The sequence below is a fragment of the Lampetra fluviatilis genome, chromosome 73 (assembly GCF_964198595.1).
Source record: "Lampetra fluviatilis chromosome 73, kcLamFluv1.1, whole genome shotgun sequence".
NCBI classification, from domain to species: Eukaryota; Metazoa; Chordata; class Hyperoartia; order Petromyzontiformes; family Petromyzontidae; genus Lampetra; species Lampetra fluviatilis.
Window position 1 is genome coordinate 4,311,542 of NC_136347.1, and position 15,000 is coordinate 4,326,541.

At 57.1% G+C, this 15,000-nt stretch overlaps 1 protein-coding gene across 1 annotated transcript in view; it reads right to left on the reverse strand.

Moving 5' to 3' along the window:
- Positions 1 to 15,000, reverse strand: part of LOC144953279 (phosphatidylinositol-3,5-bisphosphate 3-phosphatase MTMR8-like) — a gene marked incomplete at its 5' end in the record, with an annotated part of 27,748 nt that overhangs the window by 676 nt on the left and 12,072 nt on the right. Inside the window, one exon of the mRNA XM_078883849.1 lies at positions 10,422 to 10,544. Coding sequence (XP_078739975.1) covers positions 10,422 to 10,544 — 123 coding nt within the window. The remainder of the gene's footprint in view (positions 1 to 10,421; positions 10,545 to 15,000) is intronic.

The following is a 15,000-nucleotide window of genomic DNA, read 5'->3' on the forward strand; positions in this document are numbered from 1 at the left end:
GTGGTGAGGGGGTGGTGAAGGGGTGGTGAGGGGGTGGTGAGGGGGTGGTGAGTGAGTGGTGAGTGAGTGGTGAGGGGGTGGTGAGGGGGTGGTGAGTGAGTGAGTGAGTGGTGAGTGAGGGAGTGAGTGGTGAGTGAGTGAGTGGTGAGTGAGTGGTGAGGGGGTGGTGAGGGGGTGGTGAGTGAGTGGTGAGTGGTGAGGGGGTGGTGAGTGGGTGGTGAGTGAGTGGTGAGGGGGTGGTGAAGGGGTGGTGAGGGGGTGGTGAGGGGGTGGTGAGTGAGTGGTGAGTGAGTGGTGAGGGGGTGGTGAGGGGGTGGTGAGTGAGTGGGTGAGTGAGTGGTGAGTGAGTGGTGAGGGGGTGGTGAGTGAGTGAGTGAGTGGTGAGCGAGCGAGTGAGCGAGTGAGTGGTGAGTGAGTGGTGAGTGAGTGGTGAGTGATGAGTGAGTGATGAGTGAGTGGTGAGTGAGTGAGTGGTGAGTGAGTGAGTGAGTGGTGAGTGAGTGGGTGGTGAGTGAGTGGTGAGTGAGTGGTGAGGGGGTGGTGAGTGAGTGGTGAGCGGGTAGTGAGTGAGTGGTGAGGGGGTGGTGAGGGGGTGGTGAGGGGGTGGTGAGGGGGTGGTGAGGGGGTGGTGAGGGGGTGGTGAGGGGGTGGTGAGGGGGTGGTGAGTGAGTGGTGAGCGAGCGATGTGAGCGAGCGAGTGGTGAGTGGGTGGTGAGGGGGTGGTGAGTGAGTGGTGAGGGGGTGGTGAGGGGGGTGGTGAGGGGTGGTGAGGGGGTGGTGAGGGGGTGGTGAGTGAGTGGTGAGGGGGTGGTGAGGGGGTGGTGAGGGGGGTGGTGAGGGGTGGTGAGGGGTGGTGAGGGGGTGGTGAGTGGGTGGTGAGTGAGTGGTGAGGGGGTGGTGAGGGGGTGGTGAGGGGGTGGTGAGGGGGTGGTGAGTGGGTGGTGAGGGGGTGGTGAGTGAGTGGTGAGGGGGTGGTGAGGGGGTGGTGAGGGGGGTGGTGAGGGGTGGTGAGGGGTGGTGAGTGGGTGGTGAGGGGGTGGTGAGTGAGTGGTGAGGGGGTGGTGAGTGAGTGGTGAGGGGGTGGTGAGGGGGTGGTGAGTGGGTGGTGAGGGGGTGGTGAGTGAGTGGTGAGGGGGTGGTGAGGGGGTGGTGAGGGGGTGGTGAGGGGTGGTGAGGGGTGGTGAGGGGGTGGTGAGGGGGTGGTGAGTGAGTGGTGAGGGGGTGGTGAGGGGGTGGTGAGGGGGTGGTGAGGGGTGGTGAGGGGTGGTGAGGGGGTGGTGAGTGGGTGGTGAGTGAGGTGGTGAGGGGGTGGTGAGGGGGTGGTGAGGGGGTGGTGAGGGGTGGTGAGGGGGTGGTGAGGGGGTGGTGAGGGGTGGTGAGGGGGTGGTGAGGGGGTGGTGAGTGAGTGGTGAGCGAGCGAGTGAGCGAGTGAGTGGTGAGTGAGTGGTGAGTTAGTGGTGAGTGGGTGGTGAGGGGGTGGTGAGGGGGTGGTGAGTGAGTGGTGAGTTAGTGGTGAGTGGGTGGTGAGGGGGTGGTGAGGGGGTGGTGAGGGGTGGTGAGGGGTGGTGAGGGGGTGGTGAGGGGGTGGTGAGGGGGTGGTGAGGGGGTAGTGAGGGGGTGGTGACGGGGTGGTGAGGGGTGGTGAGGGGGTGGTGAGGGGTGGTGAGGGGTGGTGAGGGGGTGGTGAGGGGGTAGTGAGGGGGTGGTGACGGGGTGGTGAGGGGTGGTGAGGGGGTGGTGAGGGGGTGGTGAGGGGGGTGGTGAGGGGGTGGTGAGGGGGTGGTGAGGGGGTGGTGAGGGGTGGTGAGGGGGTGAGCGAGTGACTGAGTGAGTGAGTGAGCGAGTGACTGAGTGACTGAGTGAGTGAGTGAGTGAGCGAGTGAGTGAGCGAGTGAGTGAGTGAGCGAGCGAGTGAGCGAGTGGTGAGTGACCGAGCGAGCGACTGACTGACTGACTGACTGAGTGAGCGAGCGAGCGAGTGACTGAGTGACTGAGCGAGTGAGTGAGCGAGTGAGTGTATGAGTGAGTGAGTGGCTGAGTGAGCGAGCGAGTGTGTGAGTGAGTGAGCGAGTGAGTGATGAGTGAGTGAGTGACTGAGTGAGCGAGTGAGCGAGCGAGTGGTGAGTCAGTGAGTGAGTGGTGAGTGAGTGAGTGACTGAGTGAGCGAGTGACTGAGTGAGCGAGTGAGCGAGCGAGCGAGTGGTGAGTCAGTGAGTGAGTGGTGAGTGAGTGAGTGACTGAGTGAGCGAGCGAGCGTGTGAGTGAGTGAGTGAGTGAGTGAGTGACTGAGTGAGCGAGTGAGCGAGCGAGCGAGTGGTGAGTCAGTGAGTGAGTGGTGAGTGAGTGAGTGAGTGAGTGACTGAGTGAGCGAGCGAGCGAGCGTGTGAGTGAGTGAGTGAGTGAGTGAGTGAGTGACTGAGTGAGCGAGTGAGCGAGCGAGCGAGTGGTGAGTCAGTGAGTGAGTGAGTGAGTGAGTGAGTGAGTGAGTGAGCGAGTGACTGAGTGACTGAGTGAGTGAGTGGTGAGTGAGTGTGTGAGTGAGTGGCTGAGTGAGCGAGTGAGTGAGTGAGCGAGCGAGTGAGTGGTGAGTGAGTGGTGAGTGAGTGGTGAGTGGTGGGTGAGTGAGTGGGTGAGTGAGTGGTGAGTGAGTGGTGAGTGAGTGGTGAGTGAGTGGTGAGTGAGTGGTGAGTGAGTGAGTGAGTGAGCGAGTGAGTAAGTGAGTGACTGACTGAGTGAGTGACTGACTGAGCGACTGAGTTACTGAGTGAGTGAGCGAGTGACTGAGCGACTGACTGAGTGAGCGAGTGAGTGAGTGAGTCTCACTTGAAGAGGCAGGGTGAGGTGTCTGGCCTCAGGGCGGTGAGCGGGTGGTGAGTGAGTGAGTGAGCGAGTGACTGAGCGAGTGAGTGACTGAGCGAGCGAGTGAGCAAGCGAACGAGCGACTGAGTGACTGACTGAGTGAGTGAGTGTGTGAGTGAGTGACTGAGTGACTGACTGACTGAGTGAGTGAGTCTCACTTGAAGAGGCAGGGTGAGGTGTCTGGCCTCAGGGCGGTGAGCGGGTGGTGAGTGAGTGAGTGAGTGACTGAGTGAGTGAGTGACTGAGTGAGTGGTGAGTGAGCGAGTGAGCGAGCGACTGACTGACTGAGTGAGTGAGTGAGTGAGTGAGCGAGTGAGTGAGTGACTGAGTGAGTGAGTGAGCGAGTGAGCAAGTGACTGAGTGACTGAGTGAGTGAGTGAGTCTCACTTGAAGAGGCAGGGTGAGGTGTCTGGCCTCAGGGCGGTGAGCTCTGGGCGGTAGAGCGGGTTCGTGAACGATGCTCGCTGCTCTCACAGATGAGCCCACAGCGAGTGGTGAGTGAGCGGTGAGTGAGTGAGTGAGTCAGTGAGTGAGTGGTGAGTGAGTGAGTGACTGAGTGAGTGAGTGAGTGACTGAGTGACTGAGTGAGTGAGTGAGCGAGTGAGTGAGTGACTGAGTGAGTGGCTGAGAGAGTGAGCGAGTGAGTAGCTGAGTGAGCGAGTGACTGAGTGACTGACTGACTGAGCGAGCGACTGACTGACTGAGCGAGCGAGCGAGCGAGCGACTGACTGAGTGAGTGAGTGAGCGACTGACTGACTGACTGACTGACTGAGCGAGCGACTGACTGACTGACTGACTGAGCGAGCGAGCGACTGACTGACTGACTGAGCGAGTGAGTCTCACTTGAAGAGGCAGGGTGAGGTGTCTGGCCTCAGGGCGGTGAGCTCTGGGCGGTAGAGCGGGTTCGTGAACGATGCTCGCTGCTCCCACAGATGAGCCCACAGCGAGTGGTGAGTGAGCGGTGAGTGAGTGAGTGAGTCAGTGAGTGAGGGGTGAGTGAGTGAGTGACTGAGTGAGTGAGTGAGTGACTGAGTGACTGAGTGAGTGAGTGAGCGAGTGAGCGAGTGAGTGAGTGACTGAGTGAGTGGCTGAGAGAGTGAGCGAGTGAGTAGCTGAGTGAGCGAGTGACTGAGTGACTGACTGACTGAGCGAGCGACTGACTGACTGAGCGAGCGAGCGAGCGACTGACTGAGTGAGTGAGTGAGCGACTGACTGACTGACTGACTGACTGAGCGAGCGACTGACTGACTGACTGACTGAGCGAGCGAGCGACTGACTGACTGACTGAGCGAGTGAGTCTCACTTGAAGAGGCAGGGTGAGGTGTCTGGCCTCAGGGCGGTGAGCTCTGGGCGGTAGAGCGGGTTCGTGAACGATGCTCGCTGCTCCCACAGATGAGCCCACAGCGAGTGGTGAGTGAGCGGTGAGTGAGTGAGTGAGTCAGTGAGTGAGTGGTGAGTGAGTGAGTGACTGAGTGAGTGAGTGAGTGACTGAGTGACTGAGTGAGTGAGTGAGCGAGTGAGTGAGTGAGTGAGTGACTGAGTGAGTGGCTGAGAGAGTGAGCGAGTGAGTAGCTGAGTGAGCGAGTGACTGAGTGACTGACTGACTGAGCGAGCGACTGACTGACTGAGCGAGCGAGCGACTGACTGAGTGAGTGAGTGAGCGACTGACTGACTGACTGACTGAGCGAGCGACTGACTGACTGACTGACTGACTGAGCGAGCGAGCGACTGACTGACTGACTGAGCGAGTGAGTCTCACTTGAAGAGGCAGGGTGAGGTGTCTGGCCTCAGTGCGGTGAGCTCTGGGCGGTAGAGCGGGTTCGTGAACGATGCTCGCCGCTCCCACAGATGAGCCCACAGCGAGTGGTGAGTGAGCGGTGAGTGACTGAGTGAGTGAGTGACTGAGTGAGTGGCTGAGAGAGTGACTGAGTGAGTGAGTGACTGAGTGAGTGAGTGAGTGTGTGAGTGAGTGAGTGAGTGAGTGTGTGAGTGAGTGAGTGAGTGAGCGAGTGAGCAAGTGACTGAGTGACTGAGTGAGTGAGCGAGTGAGTGAGTGAGCGAGTGAGTGACTGACTGAGTGAGTGAGTGAGCGAGTGAGTGAGCGAGCGACTGACTGACTGAGTGAGTGAGTGAGTGAGCGAGTGAGTGAGTGACTGACTGAGCGAGTGAGTGAGTGACTGAGTGAGTGAGCGACTGACTGAGCGAGTGAGTGAGTGACTGAGCAAGCGAGCGACTGAGTGAGTCTCACTTGAAGAGGCAGGGTGAGGTGTCTGGCCTCAGGGCGGTGAGCTCTGGGCGGTAGAGCGGGTTCGTGAACGATGCTCGCTGCTCCCACAGATGAGCCCACAGCGAGTGGTGAGTGAGCGAGTGAGCGAGTGAGTGACTGAGTGAGTGAGTGACTGAGTGAGTGAGTCTCACTTGAAGAGGCAGGGTGAGGTGTCTGGCCTCAGGGCGGTGAGCTCTGGGCGGTAGAGCGGGTTCGTGAACGATGCTCGCTGCTCCCACAGATGAGCCCACAGCGAGTGGTGAGTGAGCGAGTGAGCGAGTGAGTGACTGAGTGAGTGACTGAGTGAGTGAGCGAGTGAGCGAGTGAGTGACTGAGTGAGTGAGTGACTGAGTGAGTGAGTCTCACTTGAAGAGGCAGGGTGAGGTGTCTGGCCTCAGGGCGGTGAGCTCTGGGCGGTAGAGCGGGTTCGTGAACGATGCTCGCTGCTCCCACAGATGAGCCCACAGCGAGTGGTGAGTGAGTGACTGAGTGAGTGACTGAGTGAGTGAGCGAGTGAGCGAGTGAGTGACTGAGTGAGTGAGTGACTGAGTGAGTGAGTCTCACTTGAAGAGGCAGGGTGAGGTGTCTGGCCTCAGGGCGGTGAGCTCTGGGCGGTAGAGCGGGTTCGTGAACGATGCTCGCTGCTCCCACAGATGAGCCCACAGCGAGTGGTGAGTGAGTGACTGAGTGAGTGACTGAGTGAGTGAGCGAGTGAGCGAGTGAGTGACTGAGTGAGTGAGTGACTGAGTGAGTGAGTCTCACTTGAAGAGGCAGGGTGAGGTGTCTGGCCTCAGGGCGGTGAGCTCTGGGCGGTAGAGCGGGTTCGTGAACGATGCTCGCTGCTCCCACAGATGAGCCCACAGCGAGTGGTGAGTGAGCGAGTGAGCGAGTGAGTGACTGAGTGAGTGAGTGACTGAGTGAGTGAGTCTCACTTGAAGAGGCAGGGTGAGGTGTCTGGCCTCAGGGCGGTGAGCTCTGGGCGGTAGAGCGGGTTCGTGAACGATGCTCGCTGCTCCCACAGATGAGCCCACAGCGAGTGGTGAGTGAGCGAGTGAGCGAGTGAGTGACTGAGTGAGTGACTGAGTGAGTGAGCGAGTGAGCGAGTGAGTGACTGAGTGAGTGAGTGACTGAGTGAGTGAGTCTCACTTGAAGAGGCAGGGTGAGGTGTCTGGCCTCAGGGCGGTGAGCTCTGGGCGGTAGAGCGGGTTCGTGAACGATGCTCGCTGCTCCCACAGATGAGCCCACAGCGAGTGGTGAGTGAGTGACTGAGTGAGTGACTGAGTGAGTGAGCGAGTGAGCGAGTGAGTGACTGAGTGAGTGAGTGACTGAGTGAGTGAGTCTCACTTGAAGAGGCAGGGTGAGGTGTCTGGCCTCAGGGCGGTGAGCTCTGGGCGGTAGAGCGGGTTCGTGAACGATGCTCGCTGCTCCCACAGATGAGCCCACAGCGAGTGGTGAGTGAGTGACTGAGTGAGTGACTGAGTGAGTGAGCGAGTGAGCGAGTGAGTGACTGAGTGAGTGAGTGACTGAGTGAGTGAGTCTCACTTGAAGAGGCAGGGTGAGGTGTCTGGCCTCAGGGCGGTGAGCTCTGGGCGGTAGAGCGGGTTCGTGAACGATGCTCGCTGCTCCCACAGATGAGCCCACAGCGAGTGGTGAGTGAGTGACTGAGTGAGTGACTGAGTGAGTGAGCGAGTGAGCGAGTGAGTGACTGAGTGAGTGAGTGACTGAGTGAGTGAGTCTCACTTGAAGAGGCAGGGTGAGGTGTCTGGCCTCAGGGCGGTGAGCTCTGGGCGGTAGAGCGGGTTCGTGAACGATGCTCGCTGCTCCCACAGATGAGCCCACAGCGAGTGGTGAGTGAGTGACTGAGTGAGTGACTGAGTGAGTGAGCGAGTGAGCGAGTGAGTGACTGAGTGAGTGAGTGACTGAGTGAGTGAGTCTCACTTGAAGAGGCAGGGTGAGGTGTCTGGCCTCAGGGCGGTGAGCTCTGGGCGGTAGAGCGGGTTCGTGAACGATGCTCGCTGCTCCCACAGATGAGCCCACAGCGAGTGGTGAGTGAGTGACTGAGTGAGTGACTGAGTGAGTGAGCGAGTGAGCGAGTGAGTGACTGAGTGAGTGAGTGACTGAGTGAGTGAGTCTCACTTGAAGAGGCAGGGTGAGGTGTCTGGCCTCAGGGCGGTGAGCTCTGGGCGGTAGAGCGGGTTCGTGAACGATGCTCGCTGCTCCCACAGATGAGCCCACAGCGAGTGGTGAGTGAGTGACTGAGTGAGTGACTGAGTGAGTGAGCGAGTGAGCGAGTGAGTGACTGAGTGAGTGAGTGACTGAGTGAGTGAGTCTCACTTGAAGAGGCAGGGTGAGGTGTCTGGCCTCAGGGCGGTGAGCTCTGGGCGGTAGAGCGGGTTCGTGAACGATGCTCGCTGCTCCCACAGATGAGCCCACAGCGAGTGGTGAGTGAGTGACTGAGTGAGTGACTGAGTGAGTGAGCGAGTGAGCGAGTGAGTGACTGAGTGAGTGAGTGACTGAGTGAGTGAGTCTCACTTGAAGAGGCAGGGTGAGGTGTCTGGCCTCAGGGCGGTGAGCTCTGGGCGGTAGAGCGGGTTCGTGAACGATGCTCGCTGCTCCCACAGATGAGCCCACAGCGAGTGGTGAGTGAGCGAGTGAGCGAGTGAGTGACTGAGTGAGTGACTGAGTGAGTGAGCGAGTGAGCGAGTGAGTGACTGAGTGAGTGAGTGACTGAGTGAGTGAGTCTCACTTGAAGAGGCAGGGTGAGGTGTCTGGCCTCAGGGCGGTGAGCTCTGGGCGGTAGAGCGGGTTCGTGAACGATGCTCGCTGCTCCCACAGATGAGCCCACAGCGAGTGGTGAGTGAGTGACTGAGTGAGTGACTGAGTGAGTGAGCGAGTGAGCGAGTGAGTGACTGAGTGAGTGAGTGACTGAGTGAGTGAGTCTCACTTGAAGAGGCAGGGTGAGGTGTCTGGCCTCAGGGCGGTGAGCTCTGGGCGGTAGAGCGGGTTCGTGAACGATGCTCGCTGCTCCCACAGATGAGCCCACAGCGAGTGGTGAGTGAGTGACTGAGTGAGTGACTGAGTGAGTGAGCGAGTGAGCGAGTGAGTGACTGAGTGAGTGAGTGACTGAGTGAGTGAGTCTCACTTGAAGAGGCAGGGTGAGGTGTCTGGCCTCAGGGCGGTGAGCTCTGGGCGGTAGAGCGGGTTCGTGAACGATGCTCGCTGCTCCCACAGATGAGCCCACAGCGAGTGGTGAGTGAGTGACTGAGTGAGTGACTGAGTGAGTGAGCGAGTGAGCGAGTGAGTGACTGAGTGAGTGAGTGACTGAGTGAGTGCGTCTCACTTGAAGAGGCAGGGTGAGGTGTCTGGCCTCAGGGCGGTGAGCTCTGGGCGGTAGAGCGGGTTCGTGAACGATGCTCGCTGCTCCCACAGATGAGCCCACAGCGAGTGGTGAGTGAGTGACTGAGTGAGTGACTGAGTGAGTGAGCGAGTGAGCGAGTGAGTGACTGAGTGAGTGAGTGACTGAGTGAGTGAGTCTCACTTGAAGAGGCAGGGTGAGGTGTCTGGCCTCAGGGCGGTGAGCTCTGGGCGGTAGAGCGGGTTCGTGAACGATGCTCGCTGCTCCCACAGATGAGCCCACAGCGAGTGGTGAGTGAGCGAGTGAGCGAGTGAGTGACTGAGTGAGTGAGTGACTGAGTGAGTGAGTCTCACTTGAAGAGGCAGGGTGAGGTGTCTGGCCTCAGGGCGGTGAGCTCTGGGCGGTAGAGCGGGTTCGTGAACGATGCTCGCTGCTCCCACAGATGAGCCCACAGCGAGTGGTGAGTGAGCGAGTGAGCGAGTGAGTGACTGAGTGAGTGACTGAGTGAGTGAGCGAGTGAGCGAGTGAGTGACTGAGTGAGTGAGTGACTGAGTGAGTGAGTCTCACTTGAAGAGGCAGGGTGAGGTGTCTGGCCTCAGGGCGGTGAGCTCTGGGCGGTAGAGCGGGTTCGTGAACGATGCTCGCTGCTCCCACAGATGAGCCCACAGCGAGTGGTGAGTGAGTGACTGAGTGAGTGACTGAGTGAGTGAGCGAGTGAGCGAGTGAGTGACTGAGTGAGTGAGTGACTGAGTGAGTGAGTCTCACTTGAAGAGGCAGGGTGAGGTGTCTGGCCTCAGGGCGGTGAGCTCTGGGCGGTAGAGCGGGTTCGTGAACGATGCTCGCTGCTCCCACAGATGAGCCCACAGCGAGTGGTGAGTGAGTGACTGAGTGAGTGACTGAGTGAGTGAGCGAGTGAGCGAGTGAGTGACTGAGTGAGTGAGTGACTGAGTGAGTGAGTCTCACTTGAAGAGGCAGGGTGAGGTGTCTGGCCTCAGGGCGGTGAGCTCTGGGCGGTAGAGCGGGTTCGTGAACGATGCTCGCTGCTCCCACAGATGAGCCCACAGCGAGTGGTGAGTGAGTGACTGAGTGAGTGACTGAGTGAGTGAGCGAGTGAGCGAGTGAGTGACTGAGTGAGTGAGTGACTGAGTGAGTGAGTCTCACTTGAAGAGGCAGGGTGAGGTGTCTGGCCTCAGGGCGGTGAGCTCTGGGCGGTAGAGCGGGTTCGTGAACGATGCTCGCTGCTCCCACAGATGAGCCCACAGCGAGTGGTGAGTGAGCGAGTGAGCGAGTGAGTGACTGAGTGAGTGAGTGACTGAGTGAGTGAGTCTCACTTGAAGAGGCAGGGTGAGGTGTCTGGCCTCAGGGCGGTGAGCTCTGGGCGGTAGAGCGGGTTCGTGAACGATGCTCGCTGCTCCCACAGATGAGCCCACAGCGAGTGGTGAGTGAGCGAGTGAGCGAGTGAGTGACTGAGTGAGTGACTGAGTGAGTGAGCGAGTGAGCGAGTGAGTGACTGAGTGAGTGAGTGACTGAGTGAGTGAGTCTCACTTGAAGAGGCAGGGTGAGGTGTCTGGCCTCAGGGCGGTGAGCTCTGGGCGGTAGAGCGGGTTCGTGAACGATGCTCGCTGCTCCCACAGATGAGCCCACAGCGAGTGGTGAGTGAGTGACTGAGTGAGTGACTGAGTGAGTGAGCGAGTGAGCGAGTGAGTGACTGAGTGAGTGAGTGACTGAGTGAGTGAGTCTCACTTGAAGAGGCAGGGTGAGGTGTCTGGCCTCAGGGCGGTGAGCTCTGGGCGGTAGAGCGGGTTCGTGAACGATGCTCGCTGCTCCCACAGATGAGCCCACAGCGAGTGGTGAGTGAGTGACTGAGTGAGTGACTGAGTGAGTGAGCGAGTGAGCGAGTGAGTGACTGAGTGAGTGAGTGACTGAGTGAGTGCGTCTCACTTGAAGAGGCAGGGTGAGGTGTCTGGCCTCAGGGCGGTGAGCTCTGGGCGGTAGAGCGGGTTCGTGAACGATGCTCGCTGCTCCCACAGATGAGCCCACAGCGAGTGGGTGCGCTCCTCAATGCTGCGGAGGCCACAGAGACAAAGACAAAGATAAAGGCGCCGTAGCCTTCGACGCAACGCGGGGCAAGTGCTGGTTGGGGGACAATGGTTCAGTCGCTGACAGTGGTGGTGGTGGTTGTGGTGGTGGTGGTTGTGGTGGTGGTGGTTGTTGTGGTTGTGGTGGTGGTTGTGGTGGTTGTGGTGGTGGTTGTGGTGGTGGTGGTTGTGGTGGTTGTGGTAGTGGTGTTGGTTGTGGTGGTTGTGGTGGTGGTAATTGTTGTGGTTGTGGTGGTTGTGGTAGTTGTGGTGGTAGTTGTGGTTGTTGCTGTGGTGGTGGTGGTGGCTGCACTGTGTTACTGGTGGTGATAGTGGTGGTAGTCGTGGTGGTTGTGATAGTTGTGGTGGTGGTTGTGGTGGTAGTTGTGGTGGTAGTTATTGTGGTGGTGGTAGTTGTGGTGGTTGTGGTAGTTGTGGTGGTATTGTGGTGGTTATGATAGTTGTTGTGGTAGTTGTGGTGGTTGTTGTAGTTATTGTGGTGCTGGTGGTAGTTGTGGTGGTTGTGGTGGTAGTTATTGTGGTGGTGGTAGTTGTGGTGGTTGTGATAGTTGTGGTGGTAGTTGTGGTGGTTGTTGTAGTTATTGTGGTGGTGGTGGTAGTTGTGGTGGTAGTTGTGGTGGTAGTCGTGGTGATTGTGGTAGTTGTGGTGGTGGATGTGGTGCTTGTGGTGGTAGTTGTGGTGGTAGTTGTTGTGGTGGTTGTTGTGGTGGTTGTGATGGTAGTTGTAGTAGTTGTGGTAGTTGTGGTGGTAGTTGTGGTGGTAGTTGTTGTGGTGGTTGTGATGGTAGTTGTGATGGTGGATGTGGTGCTTGTGGTGGTAGTTGTGGTGGTAGTTGTTGTGGTGGTTGTGATGGTAGTTGTAGTAGTTGTGGTAGTTGTGGTGGTGGATGTGGTGCTTGTGGTGGTAGTTGTGGTGGTAGTTGTTGTGGTGGTTGTGATGGTAGTTGTAGTAGTTGTGGTAGTTGTGATGGTGGATGTGGTGCTTGTGGTGGTAGTTGTGGTGGTGGTTGTTGTGCTGGTTGTGATGGTAGTTGTGGTAGTTGTGGTAGTTGTGGTGGTGGTTGTGGTGGTAGTTGTGGTGGTGATTGTGGTGATTGTGATAGTTGTGGTGGTAGTTGTTGTGGTGGTGGTTGTGGTGGTAGTTGTGGTGGTGGTTGTTGTGGTGATTGTGATAGTTGTGGTGGTAGTTGTTGTGGTGGTGGTTGTGGTGGTAGTTGTGGTGGTGGTTGTTGTGGTGATTGTGATAGTTGTGGTGGTAGTTGTTGTGGTGGTGGTTGTGGTGGTAGTTGTGGTGGTGGTTGTTGTGGTGATTGTGATAGTTGTGGTAGTTGTGGTGGTGGTTGTGGTGGTAGTTGTGGTGGTGGTTGTTGTGGTGATTGTGATAGTTGTGGTGGTAGTTGTTGTGGTGGTGGTTGTGGTGGTAGTTGTGGTGGTAGTGGTCGCGGTAGTAGTGGTAGTTGCGGTAGTGGTGGTAGTAGTGGTAGTTGTGGTGGTAGTTGTGATAGTTGTGGTGGTAGTGGTGGTAGTTGTGGTGGTAGTTGTGGTGGTAGTTGTGGTAGTTGCGATGCTTGTGGTGGTAGTTGTGGTGGTAGTGGTGGTGGTAGTTGTGGTAGTTGCGATGCTTGTGGTGGTAGTTGTGGTGGTAGTGGTGGTGGTAGTTGTGGTAGTTGCGATGCTTGTGGTGGTAGTTGTGGTGGTAGTGGTGGTGGTAGTTGTGGTAGTTGCGATGCTTGTGGTGGTAGTTGTGGTGGTAGTGGTGGTGGTAGTTGTGGTGGTAGTGGTGGTGGTAGTTGTGGTAGTTGCGATGCTTGTGGTGGTAGTTGTGGTGGTAGTGGTGGTGGTAGTTGTGGTAGTTGCGATGCTTGTGGTGGTAGTTGTGGTGGTAGTGGTGGTAGTTGTGGTGGTAGTTCTGGTGGTGGTGGCTGTACTGTGTTACTGGTGGTGGTTGTGGTGGTTGTGGTGGTAGTTGCGGTGGTAGTGGTGGTGGTAGTTGTGGTGGTAGTGGTGGTGGTAGTTGTGGTAGTTGCGATGCTTGTGGTGGTAGTTGTGGTGGTAGTTCTGGTGGTGGTGGCTGTACTGTGTTACTGGTGGTGGTTGTGGTGGTTGTGGTGGTAGTGGTCGCGGTAGTAGTGGTAGTGGTGGTAGTTGTGATAGTTGTGGTGGTAGTGGTGGTAGTTGTGGTGGTAGTTGCGGTAGTAGCTGCGGCAACAGCAGCTGCCTCACCGGAGTTGCCGGCGCTCGCGTTGGCTGTTGCCGAGAAAGTTGCCGAATTGGCACGAGTGCACGTGCTCATGCAGCTGGAGTAGCAGCTGATCGTTGTGCTGGTTGTGCTAGTTGTGGTGGTGGTGGTAGTGGTGGTAGTTGTGGTGGTAGTTCTGGTGGTAGTTGTGGTAGTTGTGGTGGTGATTGTGGTGATCGTGGTGGTAGTTGTGGTGGTGGTTGTGGTGGTAGTGGTGGTAGTTCTGGTGGTAGTTGTGGTAGTTGTGGTGGTGATTGTGGTGATCGTGGTGGTAGTTGTGGTGGTGGTTGTGGTGGTAGTGGTGGTAGTTCTGGTGGTAGTTGTGGTAGTTGTGGTGGTGATTGTGGTGATCGTGGTGGTAGTTGTGGTGGTGGTTGTGGTGGTAGTGGTGGTAGTTCTGGTGGTAGTTGTGGTAGTTGTGGTGGTGATTGTGGTGATCGTGGTGGTAGTTGTGGTGGTGGTTGTGGTGGTAGTGGTGGTAGTTCTGGTGGTAGTTGTGGTAGTTGTGGTGGTGATTGTGGTGATCGTGGTGGTAGTTGTGGTGGTGGTTGTTGTGGTGGTTGTGATGGTAGTTGTGGTAGTTGTGGTAGTTGTGGTGGTGGTTGTGGTGGTGGTTGTGATGGTAGTTGTGGTAGTTGTGGTAGTTGTGGTGGTGGTTGTGGTGGTAGTTGTGGTGGTGGTTGTTGTGGTGATTGTGATAGTTGTGGTGGTAGTTGTTGTGGTGGTGGTTGTGGTGGTAGTTGTGGTGGTGGTTGTTGTGGTGATTGTGATAGTTGTGGTGGTAGTTGTTGTGGTGGTGGTTGTGGTGGTAGTTGTGGTGGTGGTTGTTGTGGTGATTGTGATAGTTGTGGTGGTAGTTGTTGTGGTGGTGGTTGTGGTGGTAGTTGTGGTGGTGGTTGTTGTGGTGATTGTGATAGTTGTGGTGGTAGTTGTTGTGGTGGTGGTTGTGGTGATAGTTGTGGTGGTGGTTGTTGTGGTGATTGTGATAGTTGTGGTGGTAGTTGTTGTGGTGGTGGTTGTGGTAGTGATGGTGGCTGTACTGTGTTACTGGTGGTGGTTGTGGTGGTTGTGGTGGTTGTGGTGGTTGTGGTGGTTGTTGTGGTAGTCGTTGTGGTAGTGGTTGTAGTAGTGGTGGTAGTTGTGGTGGTAGTTGTGGTGGTGATTGTGGTGATTGTGGTGGTAGTTGTAGTGGTGGTAGTGGTGGTAGTTGTGGTGGTAGTGGTCGCGGTAGTAGTGGTAGTTGCGGTAGTGGTGGTAGTAGTGGTAGTTGTGGTGGTAGTTGTGATAGTTGTGGTGGTAGTGGTGGTAGTTGTGGTGGTAGTTGTGGTGGTAGTTGTGGTAGTTGCGATGCTTGTGGTGGTAGTTGTGGTGGTAGTGGTGGTGGTAGTTGTGGTAGTTGCGATGCTTGTGGTGGTAGTTGTGGTGGTAGTGGTGGTGGTAGTTGTGGTAGTTGCGATGCTTGTGGTGGTAGTTGTGGTGGTAGTGGTGGTGGTAGTTGTGGTAGTTGCGATGCTTGTGGTGGTAGTTGTGGTGGTAGTGGTGGTGGTAGTTGTGGTGGTAGTGGTGGTGGTAGTTGTGGTAGTTGCGATGCTTGTGGTGGTAGTTGTGGTGGTAGTGGTGGTGGTAGTTGTGGTAGTTGCGATGCTTGTGGTGGTAGTTGTGGTGGTAGTGGTGGTGGTAGTTGTGGTGGTAGTGGTGGTGGTAGTTGTGGTAGTTGCGATGCTTGTGGTGGTAGTTGTGGTGGTAGTTCTGGTGGTGGTGGCTGTACTGTGTTACTGGTGGTGGTTGTGGTGGTTGTGGTGGTAGTGGTCGCGGTAGTAGTGGTGGTAGTTGTGATAGTTGTGGTGGTAGTGGTGGTAGTTGTGGTGGTAGTTGCGGTAGTAGCTGCGGCAACAGCAGCTGCCTCACCGGAGTTGCCGGCGCTCGCGTTGGCTGTTGCCGAGAAAGTTGCCGAATTGGCACGAGTGCACGTGGTCATGCAGCTGATCGTTGTGCTGGTTGTGCTAGTTGTGGTGGTGGTGGTCGTGGTGGTAGTTGTGGTGGTGATTGTGGTGATTGTGGTGGTAGTCGTGGTGGTAGTGGTGGTGGTGATTGTGGTGATTGTGGTGGTAGTTGTGGTGGTAGTCGTGGTGGTAGTCGTGGTGGTAGTCGTGGTGGTTGTGGTGGTGATTGTGGTGATTGT